This window comes from Ctenocephalides felis, unplaced genomic scaffold (genome assembly GCF_003426905.1).
Source record: "Ctenocephalides felis isolate EL2017-DRISC unplaced genomic scaffold, ASM342690v1 CF-g0.4_SCAFFOLD_01724, whole genome shotgun sequence".
NCBI lineage: Eukaryota > Metazoa > Arthropoda > Insecta > Siphonaptera > Pulicidae > Ctenocephalides > Ctenocephalides felis.
In genome coordinates this window covers 1,984-22,782 of record NW_020537878.1, presented here as the reverse complement: position 1 = coordinate 22,782, position 20,799 = coordinate 1,984, and the positions used below count along the sequence as shown (strand labels likewise).

General features: G+C 28.3%; 1 protein-coding gene across 1 annotated transcript in view; it reads left to right on the top strand.

Annotated features, from left to right (window-relative positions):
• LOC113374346 (arrestin domain-containing protein 2-like) overlaps positions 1-18,304 on the top strand; it is a 31,573-nt gene extending 13,269 nt beyond the window's left edge. Inside the window, exons 2-7 of the mRNA XM_026614445.1 lie at positions 11,577-11,735; positions 11,810-11,926; positions 14,059-14,276; positions 14,346-14,531; positions 16,063-16,251; positions 18,091-18,304. Coding sequence (XP_026470230.1) covers positions 11,615-11,735; positions 11,810-11,926; positions 14,059-14,276; positions 14,346-14,531; positions 16,063-16,251; positions 18,091-18,291 — 1,032 coding nt within the window. The 5' untranslated portion in view covers positions 11,577-11,614 and the 3' untranslated portion in view covers positions 18,292-18,304. The remainder of the gene's footprint in view (positions 1-11,576; positions 11,736-11,809; positions 11,927-14,058; positions 14,277-14,345; positions 14,532-16,062; positions 16,252-18,090) is intronic.
• The last annotated feature ends 2,495 nt before the right edge of the window (positions 18,305-20,799 follow it).

Sequence of the window (20,799 nt, the reverse complement as noted above, 5' to 3'; positions counted from 1 at the left end):
TATAAAAGCACTATGTTTAGGTTTACCATTATTTAAATATTTTACTATCTGATTTTTTTTTCATATATATCTGTTTTTTTAATGGTTGTTTGATTGAATTTTGAAGGACCAAATTTGTTATAAACACTTTAATTTGTGACTTTATGTTTTCAATGTTTTTTCAATGGTTGTTTGATTGAATTTTGGAGTGCCAATTGTAAAATACTTTAATTATAACTGTATATATTTATTTCATATTAATAACAAGTTATAAGTGTATTTAAAATAATTTCAATATGTTTTAATATTGTAATGATTGATTTTGCATATGATTTTTGAATTGATGATTTTTTGTTTATATCAATATATCGGCATGCTTTGATTGGCGCGAACAATATCAATTATTACATTTTACAAATTTTCCTCAAATGTGACTCCTAACACCTGTGTCAAGATTATTATTATTTATTAAAAATCCACAACCACGTGCATCTTCTTGAGAAGGTCAATGCACCATGCACCATGCACCATTAGGATATGTTGCATCTTAGAAGAAGTTGTTAGTGCATCTTTTAAATTCCATAAGTTGCTTGGACAACTAATGCAAAAGTAAAAAAATAATTTTGTAATAAATTAATTCTTCACAATCTAACCACAAGTCTGGACAATTATAGTAGTATTCTGGTTATTCTCTTACTAAACAATATATAAACAAGAATCAATGATCATTCTAAATGATTTATTAATTTATACTATTGCATTGAATCAATATGAATTCAAGACGACCTTAAAACTAACTAACAGTTACATTATTTTATATAACGTGACCATATTTTTTTGCACCACAAACTTATATACATTCTTTTAATTAAATTTTTTTAGTTGAAATATATTTAAAAATATATTACCAATCAAAAATTTCAAAGATCATCAAAAAATCCGGGACAATCCGGGACAAAACACCTAATACTAGGACAAATATTGTTTTTAGAAAAAGCCGGGACGCAAGGCGGAAAATCGGGACGTATGGTCACCTTATATTATTAATTAATTATAATTTAAAAAGATACTAATAATAATATGATTGTTTATAGACTGTTATTTAGCAACATATTGTTTGATATCCATATTGGCATAATCAAAAATATAGTAAAAATGTTGGACTTTTCAAAATTTGAACATATGTATTGTGGAATTAACGAAGGTTAATTAAATAAAAAAGTAAATTAGTTTGAAATTTAAATTTCTTCTTTTCTAGTAAAAATTCGACTCAAACGTTCTGTATTATTTTTATAGCTAATATTACTTATCAAATGAAATTCTTTACTCGGTAGTTTGAAATTTAACTAGAAACACTATAGCATTTCGTTTCAGCTCATGAGTTAATTACTTATCGGTTATATTATTATTGAATTATTATAAATAAACAATTATATATATTACATCATTTTCATTTAGCGATGGTCGACTATCGTGCCTTCGATTCTTGATGCAATTTTTTACTTTATTTGTATTTGTAATAAATAGGAGATCTGGTAGGATGCTTATTCAAACGATAATTTATTTTTTTATATTTTATTTTTTGTTTACCTTATATATATATATATATATATATATATATGCATTTAAAATTTTTATAAACAAGAGGTATGAGTCTTGTTCTAAAAAAAGAATTTGAACATATTTAATTCATATAAGTAATTTTTTCTATAGAAGAAGTAATTTAAATAGTACAAAAATGTTTTTTGTTATTTATATTTTTTTCGTTAACGTTAAATTAAAGTTAAATAACATAACTGGTGTGTATCATCTTCAGGTTTTCTATTAATCAAATTATTTTTTTTAATAAATAATAAATAAAAAAGTCAATATATCAATATATAATTTGTTAAAAAATCAGTAAAATGAAATTGTAAGCTTTGACATTTGACCGAGAACAGTTGTTTCACTTGTCATATAATTAAAATTAACTGTTTGCTTTATTTTGACTATTTCGCTGGCGATACAGTCTCATTCTTTGAGCAACTGTAGTATGTGTCTAGCCTATAAAAATAATTTCTAAAAATATATAATAACCACGAATAATACAAATTAATTCAATAAACTTACGTTTCTTACACGGCACAGATTTTTCATAAGTTTTATTATTTTATTGTTTTAACGGCCAATCACAATCGATTCGTATAGAAATGATAATATCGAAAGCGAATGACGAACTCGACTCGAGCGTAACGCTTTTCCGTTGCATTTTCACATATTTACACCCTAGTCGCGCTTAAAGAAGTTTTACTTCAAAAATATTTTAAATTAGTAAGTTTTCCATCAACTGTCTTTTTCGTGGTCCTCCACACCTGTGTACACATATGTGTTCATTGTTTAACGACCATCATATATTTGTGTGGGACAAAAAAGGCGGTTACCATGTCATTCTCAAAATTCTTAAGCGAATTCTTGAATAAGCTTGCTATCCTATATTACTACAAGCCAGTAACGCCAATTGGATTCAATTATTACCATTTGCTTGATTTTTTCTTGAAATACTTTTAAAAATTTATATTTTGACAACACTATTCGTATCTTAGCAAGGAGCTAAGTTGAAAATATTGTCTAAGAATAGGTTAAAAATTGGAAGATGATACATAAACATTGACAAAATGACGATGAGAAGATAGATTGATCAGATCAGAGTCAAAGCAAAAACTAACTTTTTTAAAGAGCAAATTAAATAGCAACATGCAAGATAAAAAGAGAACTCTACTGAAGAACAAATAATCTAGACACGAGAAAAAGAAGGTTTCACTAAGAAGTAAAAATAGCACATAGGAAATAAAAAAGGACTCTACAGACAAGCAATAACATAATATAAAAAGACAAGAAATAAAATAGACTGTAAAGAATGCTGATGATTCGGAAACATGATATGGAAAATGCAGAAAGAAAGCAGAAGGGTTGAAACTGTATAAACTATACACAAGGAAAGGAAAACTATAAAGAGTTTTTTTTCTACGAAATGGTATATTTTTCACACATTTTTTTCTTTTCCTGTACATACAAGGCAAGGAAACCAATCGAAAATGAATCTTTTTGCATATCTTCACGTTTCAAAGGTTTCTGAACATTTTGGCATACCTCAGAAAAAATGGACGTGTGTGTATGTCGACGTTTTCGGGCGTATGGATGAACCGATTTGAAAAATTCAAGAAGCAATCGATTCCTATTGACAGGGAGATGTGCTAATTAGTTTTTGGCAAAGGCAGTTCTAGCGTCTTCGGAGATATGGAGCAAAAAAATGCTAAAAATATCAATTTTTAGGAGAACGGATCAACTAATTTGAATGATCCAAAAAACATTCGGTACGAAATGATGGAGAGACGTTGTAGTTAGATTTTGGCAACGGCAGGTCCAGTCGTTTTGGAGATACAGAGTTAAATGTGCAAAACATGGCAGTTTTGAGAGAACCAAGCATACGTTTTGAATGATTTAAAAACCTTTCTGATTGTGTTGACGAAACGATTGATTTTAGAGAAAGATTTTTTTTTAATTTTGTCAAAAAAAATTTTCAATAGCAAAAAAATAAGGCAGATTTTAATTCTAATTCTAGTTCACTCTAATAATTATGATAATTTATTTGAAAACATTTAATATTCCTCGAATATTTCATTACGGTACAGGAAGTTCCAGCAATTTGCTTTCAGGCACGATGCCATACACCACTAGTTATATTTTTTATCATTCTGAACCAGTTTGATCGGAGACTTGGATTCTAGGGAAAGTCGGAAACCTGGCTGGAGAGTTGAGATGCACCATGACAAAGTCACCAATAAGAAAGATTCTGTTGATAAATAATGCAGATGATGGCGACTTAAGCGATAAAATATACAAAAGACGCAAAGAAGCAATATTTTTGTGGATGGCATAGCAAAATCACCATGTGTCTTTTCCACCTGAGAACCTTGCCTATCTCTATTTTTTTTAAGTACTGCATAGCTGAAGAGACTTTACTGATATTATCAGTAAAGTCTCTTCAGCTATGCAGTACTATTCTTTAAAAGAATGCAGATGACGACGACTTAAGCGATAAAAGATACAGAAGACACTAGGGAATGCAATACCGGTATGCCGGTATACCGAATTACCGGTAAACCGCCCGATTTTTTGGCGATATTTTTTCCGGTAATTTTTCCAAAAATACCGGTATTTTCCATATTTTTACATAAGCGCTATTTGATACATAATTTAAACTAAAGTTTAAATTTCTCGGAACAAATTTATCTTTAAATTCCATAATCGCATAAACAGCTATATCTTCAAGTGATTCTATAAGATAATCAAATATAAAATATTATCTCAACTCGTCATTAAACTGAATATTTATTGCTTTACTAAGGGCTTCATATCGTGTTACAATAAATAGAATTGGACTAATAGATAATGATGTTTGTTTCATCTTTTGTAAAAATGTAACGGTTTTTTAAGTGATATTTGCACCAAAATATTTTACATCATACAGATTACCTCTGCGTAATCTTTATTTTTTTTAACTTTATACATAATAATTATGATAATTACAAAATATCTTTGCTTCTTATTACAATTATAAAATATTATTTTTTGACAACATTTCGAAGTTTGAAAATACTATAGAAGCAATGTGATGCTCGTTTTAAATAACAATACTCAACAATTATAGTAACTTATTATTTATCTTGACAAAGTATCCGATCTTGAATTAGTGTAGAAAATTATTTTTTAAAAATATAGGAGATTATGCTAATTTAACACATCGGATACAAACAATACAGTTTATTATAATAATGTAATATGATCTTTTATGAGTTTTTGGTCTTTCTTACTCATAAGTTTGTTTTTGGTGAAAAGTACTCAATACACTCGATAGTGATAATGAATTAATTAAATTGGATATACTTTTGTTGAAGTATTATTTAAAAAAATAAAATTGTTTTATTTTATTGTTCTAATTGTTTAGTTGAATATAGTTGTAGTTGTATATACATTTTTTTTATATTTGTACTAGTAACTTTCAATTTTGTTTACGTTCGTGTAAGATAATAAAAATTCCGGTAATTTACCGGTATTCCGGTTTTAAAATGAAAAATTACCGAAATACCGATATTGAAATTTTCCAACGGTTTTGCATTCCCTAGAAGACACAGAGAGGAAAAGTTTTGCTGATACCAGCGGAAAATAAAAACGTGGCTTTATTACCACCTATTACACTTAACTCTATTTTCTCTTTTGAGAACCAGTGCATAAAAAGTGAAAGTCCAAGTCTATGAAACACAGTTTTAAAAACCGCGTCCACCTTTTAAAAAACATTTGTTTCTTATTCCCCAACCGTTCCCCACCGCACTATCCATCCTCTTCTTACCCATCAAAATCACCATCATCATCCCTCTCTCTCTTTGTGACACGGCCGCCGATTGCGATACTCAAGTTTGTTCGCCTGCGACTCCGACGCAAAACCGCCGCGGACATCTCCTAAAGTGGCATGGCGTACCTTGAACAATAAATTTTAAATGTATTCTTAACATACATATATGTGTATAGAAGACTTATTAACGATATGTGTTTATAATAATAGTTACGACATTCCGATAAGTCTGTCGAGATCGATGTGTTAATAAAATGTAGAGAATTTTTGTTAGACGAGATGTAAATAGTGAATTGTGAAGGAAATTGTGTGCGAAAATGCAAAGTAATAAGTGATTAAGAGATTGATATAGAATTTTGCAGGTATGGGATTGATTTGTACATGAAAATTGTGTTTTTGTAGTTTTAAATATATGGGTACAAGTTTACAAGTGCTTTTTGCATTAACGTGTCGTTTGCAGTAAATTTGTTTGTTTATAGCAATAAACTAAATAGTTAGATCATTATTATAACTCAGAATTTTTTGGCACAATTTTTTGCTTCTCACCAATAAATTTTGATATATGAAATCCTGGAAACAAAAAGTTAATTTGTTCCTTTGTAAATGGTTATGAAAGATCCTTCCCATATTTTGAATATTTTTTTTCCGAAATATAATACAGTAGGTTTGCTTAATAATTTGAGTCAATTTATTACCCAAACTGTAAAATTTTTAGTACATTTTTTATTTCTTAATTATTAATCTAAATGTAGTATACTAGGGTTAAAAAAAGTCTTCATTATGTTTTAATGTGCTGATATGTTCTGTAAGCATAGTTTTAAATTGTTTTGGATTTTTTCCTTGTTTAATCTTATTGAAGAAGTTCATTATTATAACTAAGAATTTTTTGGCACAATTTTCTGCTGCTTACCAACAAATTTCGAAATATAATCCAGAAAACTTTTTGTTTCTAAATCATCTTTTGATTAAATTTTCTTAGAAATATAATACAGTAGCTTTAATAAAGTCTATATTATGCTTAATAAATTTAGTCAATTTATTACCCAAACTGTAAAATTTTTAGTACATTTTTTATTTCTTAATTATTAATCTGAATGTAGAATATAAGGGTTACAAATATCTTTATTATGTTATATTGTGGTCGGTAAGCATAGTTTTAAATTGTTTTGGATTTCTTCCTTGTTTAATGTTATTGAAGAAGTTCATTATTATAACTAAGAATTTTTTGGCACAATTTTCTGCTGCTTTCCAACAAATTTCGAAATATAATCCAGAAAACTTTTTGTTTCTAAATCGTCTTTTGATTAAATTTTCTTTGAAATATAATACAGTAGCTTTAATAAAGTCTATATTATGCTTAATAAATTTAGTCAATTTAGTACCAAAACTATGAAATTTTGGGTACATTTTTTATTGTTTATTTAAAATCTGAATGTAGTATAGTAGGGTTAAAAAAGTCGTCATTATTTTTCATTGTGCTAATGTGTTCTCAAGCATAGTTTTAAATTGTTTTGGACTTTTACAATATTTTTATGTTTATTTTAAATCGTCTTTTGATTAAATTTTCTTTAAAACTTACCATAGTAGGTTTAAACAGTATATATTATGTTTAACAAATTTAGTCAATTTATTACCAAAACTGTGAAATTTTTGGTACATTTTTTATTTCTTAATTATAAATCTGAATGTAGTATAGTAGGTTGTAGGTAATGTGGTAGTTTTAAATTGTTTGGGTCTTTTTCATTGTTTTTATGTCAATGAAATGGTTTTATTTACCTATATACGTTGAGTCGCAATCTATACAATTAATTTAATAAACAATTTTCAGTAAATTTTTTATTTCTTGGTAATAAATCTGAATGTAGTATACTAGGGTTAAAAAGTCTTTATTATGTTTCATTGTGATAATATGTTCTGTAAGCATAGTTTTAAATTGCTTGGGACTTTTTCATTATTTTGATATTATTGACGTTATTTTAAAAAACCTATATAAGTTAAGTTGCAATCTATACAATTAATTTCATAAACCATTTTATAAACAATTTTTAGTACATTTTTTAATTTCTCAATTATAAATCTGAATATAGTATACTAGGGTTAAAAAGGTCTTTATTATGTTTTATTGTGCTAATGTTTTCTATAAGCATATTTTTTAATTGTTTGGTACTTTTTCATTATTTTTATGTTATTAAAGTCGTTTTATAAAATTTTAACTAGTTTCACTTATATAAGTTAAGTCGCAATCTATACAATTAATTTAATAAACAATTTACATCTTTACATAGAGTAATTATGTTTTATTTTGTTGATATGTTCTGTAAACAGAGTTTTATATTGTTTTGGACTTTTTTTATTATTTTTATGTCATTGAAGTCGTTTTATTAAATTTTGACTAGTTTCACCCATATAAGTTGAGTCGCAATTTATACAATTAATTTCATAAACAATTTATAGAACATTTTTTATTTCTTAATTATAAATCAGAATGTAGTATAGTAGGGTTAAAAAATATTTTTGTTTTATTGTGCTAATATGGTCTAACTAGTTTCATCAATATTTATAGAGTTGCAATCTATACAAATGATTTCATGAACCATTTCATAAACAATTTTTAGTTCATTTTTTTATTTCTTAATTATAAATCTGAATGTGGGTTGAAGAAGTTTTCATTATGTTTTATTGTGCTAATATGTTCTGTAAGCATAGTTTTGAATTGTTTAGGACTTTTTCATTGTTTTTGTGTTTTTCAAGTCGTTTTATAAAATTTTGACTAGTTTTACCAATATAAATTGAATTGCAATCTTGCAATTCATATGGTAAACTAAATTTCTTGTTTTGTGTTGAAAGAAATTTTTGTAATAATTAGAATATTGGCAAAAGTTAATTGGTTTTTAGTTCTAATTTGTTATTAATTTAATGTAGTATGAAAAAAAACTAATCGAGTCCATTATCTTTAGTTGCAATTAAAAATTGTAATTTTTTTTTAACAAGTTATAATTATATCATCACTAGGAATACAAAAGTGATATCATCTATAAAGCATTAATGAATATAATATGTTTGCTACAATTTTTAACAACTGTATTTTCAAATTACAAATTATTAATTAATTTTTTTTTTCAAATATGTTTGAACGTCTGAAAAACTTATATATAAATATTCCTAGGCTTTTTCTCTAAAACATTTCTCTTCTTATTATGAACATCATATTATGATAACTTATTTTATTCGCAACTATAACAAGTTTTCTGCTTTTTTTTCAAAATTATTCCCAACTTTTGTATTATTTTGTATAATGCAAATTGGTTTCTCACAAATAACATTGTATTGAACAATAACAAAGCAAAAATTCTCTTTCCACAAATAGAGACTATCGTGATATTTCGGAATTTCTTATGATTTTTTAAACAATAATGAAATTCTTGAAATTATTTTGAAATGGGAATTTCAAACGGGATTTTCACATTGATCACTTTTCAAAATCTAGAATGGGTAAATGAATTCTTTTTAAAATGTAAAATGGGTAAAAGCATTCTTTTCATTATGGCATTTTTAATTTGTGTTTTTTTGTCAAAATTATATTCCCTCTAAAATCTAATATATCTTAAATACTGAATTTTTTTTACATTTTTCTCCACATTACCATTTATTTCATAAAAAATAAACATCTGTTTCATTTGAGTTCAAATTTTCAGCATGATTTCTATTACTTGCAAAAAGTCTTACTAAAATGTATTTATTGTCTTTTATTATTAATTTTGGATAAATAGATTAATAAATTTATTTATGATTATTTAAACATGTGCTTATTGGCAAGTGTCCCATTTCCCGCCATCAGGCCAAAAGTGCACTCAACCTAAAATTAGGCCTCGTTTCAGGTCAGAGTGCAACAGGCCGTAACGGTTATACGAGAGGAATATTATTTTGACGTATAATGGACAAAAATTATTAAATTATAAATATATTAAATTATTTGTAAGTAAATATCTAAATGCATTTTTTCTGCCAATATGTAATTATCATCTTACAAGAACTTCAGATTTACTTGTCTGGAAATTTTGTTAACTAAATAAATGGAGTGTTAGAAGTTGACTGTTAAAGCAAACCTTTTAAAATATTGTAAGCCAATAAAAATATGGATAAAAAATATTTTTATTTATGATATCACATATCCATCAATGTACCTATCTATTTACATTATTGTTGTTGAATATAAAATAATTATACTTAGTTGTTCAGAATGTTATAGCCATATATATTTTTTGTATTTCTTGATCTAAATTATTTTAATTATTTATTCAAAAGTATAAAAATATAAATCTGAGAATAGCAACCAGTGAGACAAAGTATTGTCTTTATAGTGACAATAGTATAAAAAGATAGTAAAAACTTTGAATAAAAAGGCTCTTATTCATTTAGGGTTTTGAATAGGGTATTACATTATCCAGCTATTAACAACTTCTTTTCATGACAGATTGGCTATATTTTTGACGATGCTTGAGTATCTAGTTTTTGAGATTTTTTATAAAATAATTATAAGTCTCGTATTAATTTAACAACATGAAGAATACACAATGCAATTTGTTGGCCTTCCGTGAGAATTGCCATTTAGATTTTTAGTCATGCACGACCTCGTCGGAACGACATAAAAGTTATAAAAAAAATTGTTCATAAACTTAATCATAGTCTTATTACTGAACAAAACATGAAATTGCAGTTATCAATTACGTTACATATAATTTAATATCTTTTTCAACTTTATTAACATATTTAATTAAAGCCAGCAAGGTTGCAGAAATAATGTTACTGAGGCTTGGAAACTAAAAATGTTTTTATTATCCGGAATATATAAATAGTATTGTATTATTTGTTTATTTAAAAAATTGATCATAACATTCTTCTTACTAAATTATCTAAGATTGGTCTTAATTCTTCACTTATTTATTTTTTTAAGAGTTATCTTCATAATCGTAAACAGTTTGTCTATCTTAATGGAGCAACATTGAAAATATCAGTTCAGGTGTTCCTCAGGGATCCATTCTTGGTCCACTACTATTTATTATTTTTATTAATGACTTATCTGAAATTATTAACTGTCCACATTTATTATTTGCAGATGATCTCAAACTATATCTCAAAATAAATTATATTGATGACTGCTTATTATTACAGTCTCAACTTGACTTTTTCCACTCTTGGTGTGTCTATAACAAATTACATTTAAATATATCAAAGTGCAAGATTCTTAGTTTTTCACATAAGCGCGCTCCAATACATTTTGATTATAAAATTTCTAACACCAGCATTGATAGATGTAATAAAATTTCAGATTTAGGAGTTTTATTTGATTCTGGTTTGTTTTTCACTGATCATATAACAGATATTTTTAATAGAGCACATAAATCTTTAGGTTTGATATTGAGAAATTGTAAACAATTCAATTCTAACAATGCACTTTTTTGCATGTACTATTCTAATGTACGTTCAAAATTAGAATATGGTTCGATTATTTAGTATCTTCATCAAATCAACAACTCTGATGCGATAGAGAAGGTTCAGCGAAAATTTCTGAAATATCTTTATTATAAAACATAGAAAATTTACCCTGAACGTGGCTTTGACCACAACACTTTACTAAAAGAATTTGGTATTCCTTCCCTTGCCTCACGTCGATTTATCTGTACAATTATGTTCTTATTTACACTTTGCAATAATTCTATAGACTGTCCTCTTATTCTTAACCAACTATCCTTTAATATGCCAAGGCTATCTACGCGTTCACAATTATTTTTCAATTTTCCTACTCCTAAATCTAATTCTCTCTTAAATTCGGCTTTTTTACTTATGTCCTCTAACTTTAACTTAATTAATAATGAAATGGATATTCACAACACTTCACCTAATCAAATAATCTCCATCTGCACAAGTTAACCTTTTTATTTTATTTTCAAATATCTCATTATTTCATCTTAATCTGTTTATAAATAATATTGTTACATTCTGCATCATATATAATTTTATGTTGAACATTTTATGTTAATAGCTATATATTGTAATTTTGTATATATTTTAATTGTTATTCATTGTGTAAAATAATTGTATTTTTGAATCCTCTTGGAAGAAATCTGTGGGCTATATATTTAAAAATAAATAAATAAACAAAAGGTTTTACAATAAATATATTATTGTCTTCTGGTTGTTTCAGTTATCTCCTGGTGATCGTGTTAATGATCATCTACCAAGATGCCTCGAAAACTGATTAAATTCCTGGTCCTGTTCGACAATACTTCACTCTTGTACTTTCCTGGACAATTTTTATCCGGAAGGGTTTTGTTGGAACTTCAGGAGGATATTCCCACATTAGGTAAATAATAATAGGTACTAATAACTATATTAATAAATGATATTTTTTTATTATAATTTTTTTTGTGTTTTTAGGTCTGCATTTCCATGTGATCGGTGAAGGTGTAGTAAAAGTCAGATCTTCACGTGATGTCAGAACAAGAGACAGAGAGAACTATATTGATTTCAGGATGAGATTACTTGGGGAACCAGGTTTGTTCATTAACCATAGTAATAATATATTTATTAGGGTTTGCCGGTTTTCAAAAACCGGTTTTAAAAACCGTTTTTTTGGCGAAAATTATGGAATTCGAAAACCGGTTTTTTAGTGAAAAAAGTCGGTTTTCACTGTATAAATGGAAAATGACAAATATAGCCAAATATAAAAGATAGATGAAAGCGTTTTGATTCTTGAAATCATATCGGTTCAATAGCATTTGATATCTTATCAGTCTGCAATGGTCCCCAGAAAGGTTTTGTATATTTTAATTTAGATTTTTATACCAGTGTATATATTAATTTAAATCAGTGTGACTTCTTCTTAAAGAAGTAACTTCTTCTACTCAAACTTAAAAAAAGTTTTAAACCCTAGAAGTCACAAATTAAAGAACAAAAAACTTAGAATTATTATATCAGGCTTTAAAAACAATTAAGCATAAATTGGTCGCAAGTATGAGAGTATTTTCTCTTTCAGGAAATTTTGTGCGTAAACAAAGGTAGCAATTCGATAGACGTTCTCAGTTTTTTGAAATCATATTTTATTAAACAAAAAAACAATTAGAATGTTTAAAATTCTAATACTAATCTAATATAGAACAGATAATACCCGAGTTTAGCTTAATCGTTTTTAAAACTAATATTGATATTAACAAGTATGTATCAACATGTACCTAATATTTTTTTTATTTTTCTTCTAATTTAATGAATTTTTGTCATTTATTAATGTATTATTTTTATTTATTCGAAAACTTTCCTTTCAATATCATAAAAATATTTTCATTCTTATATGTGAAAATGATGCATGAATAACGAATAATTATTTTCATAGTTATAATCAAGACAAAAAGATTATTTTTTAGTTCTACTAATTAAAATTAAAATAATTTTATTTACTATCTATAAAAATGAACAATGAATGAATTCAGTCAAATACAACTCTAAATTACGCTAAATTTGCGGATATATTACAGAATATTCGAGCAAAAATTTATTAACTTCCCGTAGGGTAAGTTATAGTAATCGCAAAAAAATCAAAAATGAAAATTTTTATATATCTTTACGTTTTAGAAGTTTCTGAACATTTTGGCATACCTTAGAAAAAATGGATGTATGTGTGTGTGTGTGTGTGTGTGTGTATGTACGTGTGTGTATGTATGTGCGGATACAAATTTTCGTCGACGATTTCGGGAATACAGATCAACCGATTTGAATAATTCAAAAAACATTCGATTCGTATTGATAAGGAAACGTGCTGATTAGTTTTTGGCGAAGGCAGGTCTAGTCGTTCCGAAGATACGGGGCAAAAAGTGCCGAAAACGGTAACTCAGTTTTTAAGAGAACGGAGCGTCCGATTTGAATAATTCAAAAAACATTTCACTTGTATTGACAAGATAAAGAATCGATAAAATTTTCATGAAGGTAGGTCTAGCGGTTTCGGAGATATGGAGAAAAAAGTAAAAAAATGAGCCATTTGGCGGTCAAAAATGATCATTAGACATATGCACATCAAATTATCAGATATTTTATAGAGATTTTAACAATAAGTATAAATTTTGTTAACATTCCTATGGGTTCCGTACCAATGCTTATGCGTTAGAGAGCGATGCGGTGCTTACACGCTTTATATTTTGTCCCTATGCTGTTAAAGCAGTGCGATTGCTTTGAAAAAAAAGTTCAGATCTTCTACAATATGTCAAAATAAAGAAAAAAATTTTTTTTTAAAAAAAAATTTAAAAAAATTTTTTTTTTTAAAAATTTTTTTTTTCAAAAAAAGTAATTTTTTGTCCAATTTATAGTTTTTAAAAAATCTTATTTTTTCAAAGTAAATTTTTTTCAAAAATGTTATTTTTAATTGTGTTCTATTTACCAAATTTTAGTTTTTTATTGTTACTGTTGTTATCATCATTGATATTTGCATATTTTTAAATTCCCGTAGGGTAAGTTATTGTAATCGTCCAAAAATCGAAATTGAGAATTTTTGCATTTCTCGACGCTTTGAAGGTTTCTGAACATTTTGGCATACCTCAGAAAAAATGGATGTGATGTGAGGTACTATACCTCAGTACCTCGTCTTTTAAATATTATTTATAAAATAATATAATATTTTTTATTTCGATTTTTTTCAGGTCAAGGTGCCACTGTCCTATCGCCAGGCATCCACAGCTTCCCTTTCAAACTAGGCCTGCCTTTAGGTCTACCTTCCACGTTTCTCGGTAAACACGGTTGGGTACAATATTATTGCAGAGCCGCACTCAGGGAGCCCCATGGGGTCACCCATAAAAATCAACAGGTGTTCATCGTTATGAACCCTGTGGATTTGAATTTGGAACCACCTGTATTGGCGGTAAGACGATAATAGTAACACAATCGACTTTTATAAAAATAATTCTATTATATTTTGTTTTATTGTTAGCAACCTTATCGGTGTGCAGTGTCCCACAAAGTTGGGGGCGTGGCCTGTGTGGGGGGCGGAGCCCTGGTTTGTGACGTCAGTCTGGACAGAGGCGGATATGTTCCTGGTGAGACTGTCCTTATCAATGCGACTGTTACGAATGACAGTGGGATAACTATTAAAAATATCAGAGCGGCCTTAACGGAGGTAATTAGACAGGACCAAATGATTGATTTGTTTTTATTATTTGCCATTGTGCCTTTCTGTGTTCTAAATTTTATTCTATTTTTGCTTATTTTAGTTTAACTTCCCGAAGGAGAAGTTTATGTTTTCATCAAAAAATCCGATTCGCTAATTTTATGTTTTCTCGACGTTTCAAGCCATTCTGAATCTCCTGAATGAGACCAAATTTGGAAAAAGTGTGTGTGTATGTGTGTGTGTGTGTGTGAGTGGTGTGTGTGAACAGATTTTTTGCCGCAAATCGACGTTTTCTCCAAAACGGCTGGACCGATTTCAAAAATTTAAAAGCCATTTGATATATCTTGATGAGGACTATCGTCTTTGAGTTTTGTGCGGCGATCGGCCGTTTCTTTGTAAATTGCAGAAAAGTGAAAAATTTTTCGTCCACGTTTTAGCCCGCAATACTGAATCGATTCTGAAAATTCAAAAACCATTCGATAGATATTGGTTGGGAATCGTGCCGATTAGTTTTTGGTAAAGATCGGCCGGGCCGTTTTCTTGTAATAACGTTTTTAAAAAAATAATTCGACGATTTTTATGATTTTTTTTTTTTGACGGTAGATACCATAGTTTTCTAGGTCATACTAAAATATTACAGCCCTAAGACAACTCGTTTAGCTTTAACAATTCGTCAAAATTTACAAAAATTGGTATAGTTTTTTTGACATTTGTCAAAATTAGACTTTTGATCGACGTTTTCTCAAAAGCGCCTGAACCGATTTCAGAACTTTAAAAGCCATTTGATGTATTTCGGTGAGGACTATTGTTTGTCAGTTTTGTGCGACGATCTGCCAAGCCGTTTCTTTGTAATTTGAAAAAAAGTGTTAAAATTTTCGTCCACATTTATGCTCATCCTATCGAACCGATTTTAAAAAATCAAAAACTGTTCAAAAGATATTAGTTGGGAATGATACTGATCAGTTTTAGGTGAAAATCTACCGAGCCGTTTTCTTGTAATTAACTGTTGAAAAAAAAATTCAAGCTGATTTTTATGGAATTTTTTTTTAGCGATATATACCATGGTCTTATAGAACTTACTGAAATATTACGGCATTGCGACAAATAGTTTAACTTTAAAAATTCATCGAAGTTTGAGAAAATAAGTAGTTCCTTTGACATTTGTTAAAATTGAAATTAGACGATTTACTTGGTATAATGAGTACTTGGTCTTGAACATAATAAACCATTAAAGTCTTGAAAACTGGTTCAATTATAAAAATTATTGATTTTTGAAAATTTGCTTTTAGAAAATACTCCGAGTCAAAGTGTTCGTTCGTAATGATGTGTAATAAATCCACTCGGAATACTTTTAATCACTCATAAATAAAATTAGTTTTTATTGATTAAGTCGATTATTTAAATATATCGGGAAGTTCATGTAACTTGCCTCAAGGCTAAATACCAAACCAACTAGTTTATTATCGCTTAGTAATTTTGTTATTTTTGCCATTTTTGTTTTTCGATATTTTTTCTTTGTTTCAACTCAATCTTTTCCCAGACTATAGAATACAAGGCCCAAGGAAAAGTCGTGAGGACGGAGCGCCGCGAATTGGCGGCCATAACTCGTGGGGGGCGCATCAGACCTGGAGAGACTTGCAAATGGCGTAAGGAGCCCCTGCACGTGCCCCCTTTGCCCCCGACGAATCTTAGGGGATGCCATTTGATGGACGTCAAGTACGACGTCTACGTAAGTAGAAGGAAATAGTTGATTAACATTTATTTATTTTAACTCTGGTAATTTACCATTTACCATTTACCATTCGTCTTATGTAAATGAAATATTTGAGAAATATGTACATTATGGTGGTCCTTAATATGGACATTTTCGAATTTACTTGCTCCCAAGGGCTCAAATGGTTCCAAATTGATAAAGAACAATTCTCTGAAAGTTTTAGCTCTTAATATTGTCTTCTAGATAGAGTGCAATTCAATCAAAGTTTTGTATGGAAATAGCATGAAACAATTTGGTATTGGTATTTAGCCTTGAGGCAAGTTACACGAACTTCCCGATATGTGTGAATAATCGACTTAATCAATAATAAACAAATTAATTTATGAGTGATTAGAAGTATTCCGAGTAAATTTATTACACATAATTGAAAACGAACGAACACGTTAACTCGGAGTATTTTATAGAAGCAAATTTCGATTTTTATATTTGAACCAGTTTCGGTAGAACTTTAATGGTTTATTAATACCAATAAATCTTCTAATTTTAATTTTAGCAAACGTCAACAAAACTACTCATTTTCTCAAACTTTGATGATTTTTGAAAATTAAACTACTTGTCGTAAGGCCGTAATATTTCAGTAAGTTCTATAAGACCATGATATATATCGCCAAAAAAAGTTCCATGAAAATCGGCTTAAAATTTTAACTAAGTTGAATTAAAATTTTCACCTAAAACTAATCAGCATCATTCCCAACTCTTTCGAACAGTTTTTGATTTTTTAGAATATCTTTCGAAGAGTTTTCGATTCGGTAGAATGAGCTTAAATATGGACGAAAAGTTTAACACTTTTTTCCAAATTACAAAGAAACGGCTCGGCAGATCGTCTCACAAAACTGACAAACTATAGAGCTCATTGAGATACATCGAATGGCTTTTAAATTTCTGAAATCAGTTCAGGCGTTTTTGAGCAAAGGTCGATGAAAAGTCTAATTTTGACAAATGTCAAAAAAACGATACCAATTTTTGCAAATTTTGACGAATTTTTAAAGCAAAACGAGTTGTTGTAGGGCCGTAATATTTTAGTATGATCTAGAAGACTATGATATCTACCGTCAAAAAAAAAAATCATGAAAATCGTCGATTTTTTTTAACATTCTTACAATAAAACGGCACGATTCCCAACCAATATCCTTCGAACGGTTTTTGAATTTTCAAAATCGATTCAAAATTGCGAGCTAAAACGTGGACGAAAAAATTTTGATTAACGCTAGTCTTTAACGAGGTACATCATATGACTTTTAAATTTTTGAAATCGGTCCAGTCGTTTTTGAAAAAACGTCGATTTACGGCAAAAAATCTGTTCACAGACACAAACACACACACACATACTTTTTCCAAATTTGGTCTCATTCGATTCGGAATGGCTTGAAACGTCGAGAAAACATAAAATTAGCGAATCGGATTTTTGATAAAAACATAAACTTCTCCTTCGGGAAGTTAAAAAATTTCAAAAATTTTGCAGAGCGTCGAATTTTCAATAGACAATAACACGAATTTTCACTTTTAATTCATTTGTCGCTAAGTTATACCTAAAATTTTTTTTTTTAATTTTCAAAATTTTTTCCATGCTATTTCCATACAAAGTTTGATTGAATTGCGCTCTATCTAAAAGTTAATATTAAAGAGCTAAAACTTTCAAAGAATTATTTTTTATCTATTTGGAACCATTTGAGCCCCTGGGAGCAAGGAAATTCGAAAATGTTTATGTTAAGAACCACCCTAATGTACATCCTTACAGCGACTTGGTATACTTTTCTATCTATTTCTTTTATCTATTATCTATTATTTCTCTAGTTTATAATCGAGCCCAAAAGCCTGGACAAAGAAGTGAAACTTCAGCTGCCAATTGTAGTGGCAACTTATCCGTTGAGGACAGGAGATGCCGGCGCCAATGGCGACGAGACTTTGGGGGGCACCCTGAGGGCCAATTTGGCGGAGGCTCACTATCCGTCGACTTTGCCCGTTTTTAGACCGTGGATACATAACAAGGCGTAGGGGGAAGTAGACAGTAGAGATAGTTTATATATATGTATATGTATATATATATATATACAGGGCCGGTCCTGGGGTCCTTAGCGCCCGCATGCAACTTTTTTTCTAGCGCCTCCCCCCCTATTAATTTTCACCGTTTTAACAGTTTATCATTAAAATTATATAAATATTTACATATTTTTTATAAATTAATTTTTAATTATTCTGGATTTAGTACACAAAAAATTAGATATAATCTAGAAGGGTATAAAATATATTGATTTTAAATTTATTTATTATTATCGATATCAATAAATAAAACAATCCCGGTAGTAATTTCACATTTTAGTAATATTCAATTTCTAGTAAATTGGTTAAGGATGTAAGTTCGACTACCATAGCAAAAGAATTAATATTTTTGTTAAAGTTATAGAATTTAATAAATGCATTTCAGAAATAGTATTTATTATTTTGATATAAAGATCTTGATATCAAAATAATAAATCCTATTTCTGAAATGCATTTCTTAAATTCTATAACTTTAATTTAACAAATATATTAAGTGAAATAAATAAATTAATTCTGGATTTAGTGCACAAAAAATTAGATATAATCTAAAAGCGTATATCAAAATATTTTGGTTTTAAATTTATTCAGAAAATCGAGGCGATTTGGGGGTTTATTATAATCAAGTATTTTGAAATTTTCAATTATTTTTAACGTATGTGCAATATTTTTATTTAAAAAAAACTAGCATTTAATTTTCAAACATAACACTCGTATTTCATGTTGGATTTTTTAAATTTTAATTTAATTTAATTTTTTATCATTTACAATATCTAAAATTGCGTCGTAAACTTCTCCTTATTAATATCATAAGAGCCGTCATATCCAGAGTATCAGCTTATTGTTTTAAAGTTAAATTTTTAACGTATTTTAGAAGTATTGTTCAAAAATCAGTAAAAATGCAAAGAATTTACACATTTCTTGAACAATATTCTGTATAGTAATAATTATTAAATTGGACACCACTAGGTATAAACCAAGCCTTAAGATTTTCGTTCCAAAGTAAATTTTGCTTCCATTTTTCATATTTGTTCCACGCATATCTTCAACATTCAAAGTTCAACAGATGCGAAACATTTGCAACAAAAGCAAAGGTTACAATTCAATTTCTCGGAATAAACAAGTCATTTTCTAAGCACTGACCCCCCATTTTTTATAATTTGTTTATATTTTCAACAAGTTCCGATTCAATTAAATTAGCTAGCAATTTTTCGTCAATAATGCCCAACAATTAATTTAATCTTTCGCAGGTTTGCGCTTTTGGGATTGAACACTAGATAATTTCTTTTTCGATTTCACGGTAACTTCAAACAAAGAAAAAATTGAATAAGTAGATTAAGCAATAAACAGAGCTGTTACTTACTAAGTTGCAGAGTTATTAATCGGATAATTGTTTCTACTGATATCACATTGCAAAATAAATATGCTTTTTGTGTCTTCGTATCCCTAGTTAAGTTAAATTATTTATTATAATTTATTAAGTATTCTAGATTTCAAATAAATAATTCTAGATTTTATATGAAAAATATAAATATCATATTATAAATTTAATTTCCGAAACTCGTTTTGGCGCCCCCTAAGGCTTGCGCCCGCATTTTTTGCATGCATTGCATGCAAGGCAGGACCGGCCCTGCCTTAATATAAATACATATATAAATCACTAAATAATTAAAAGCAAAAAATGTTTTTGCAGCCATACATCTAGGTATTAATATTAAAATTAAACTATGTAATTTTTTTCATAAGCTTTTATACGTTTTGAGTCCTAACGGTCACTTGGTAAGAACATAGGCTATTAATTCCTAGTTCCGGGGATCCCAACCGCAGTGAGCTCGGTATCAAGCAGTATAATACTATATTTTTATTTGTAGGTGGTATAATAAAAATGCTTACATTAAATTACTCAGTTTATTTTAAATGTTACTTGGTTCACGGTTCAGCAAGAAGAGAATTATTTTACAAAGTTTTCAACATAAACATAAATATAAGATGGCGGATACATAGTTATAGTAGGGGAACACTATTGCCAACATCACCAATAGTAATGGCGGGACATTTGAATTACGAATATATATAACATTGCATTTGACATTACATAAGAAAAAATGTGACAAACAATTTTCTTCAGTAGGTAAGACGAATTCGGATCATATCCGCATACAGTGTATAAAAAATGGACTCTGTATATTCATTAAAAAATTAAAATATGTACAAAAAAGTAAATATGTAATATGTAAAGAAAAGAATGAAGCATAATAAATTTGAAAAATTACTTTTCGCTATTGAACAAAACTAGAAAATATATTTACAAAAAGATAAAATAATCAATAAAGATAACCATAATTTAATTTGAAAGAAATTGGAACAGAATAGACGTCGCTCATATATTTATTTTATTTTGTTTTTATGTATCGATTTGAAAGAATTTAAAGAAGATGGAAACAACGTTTTCAATCAAATTTAAAG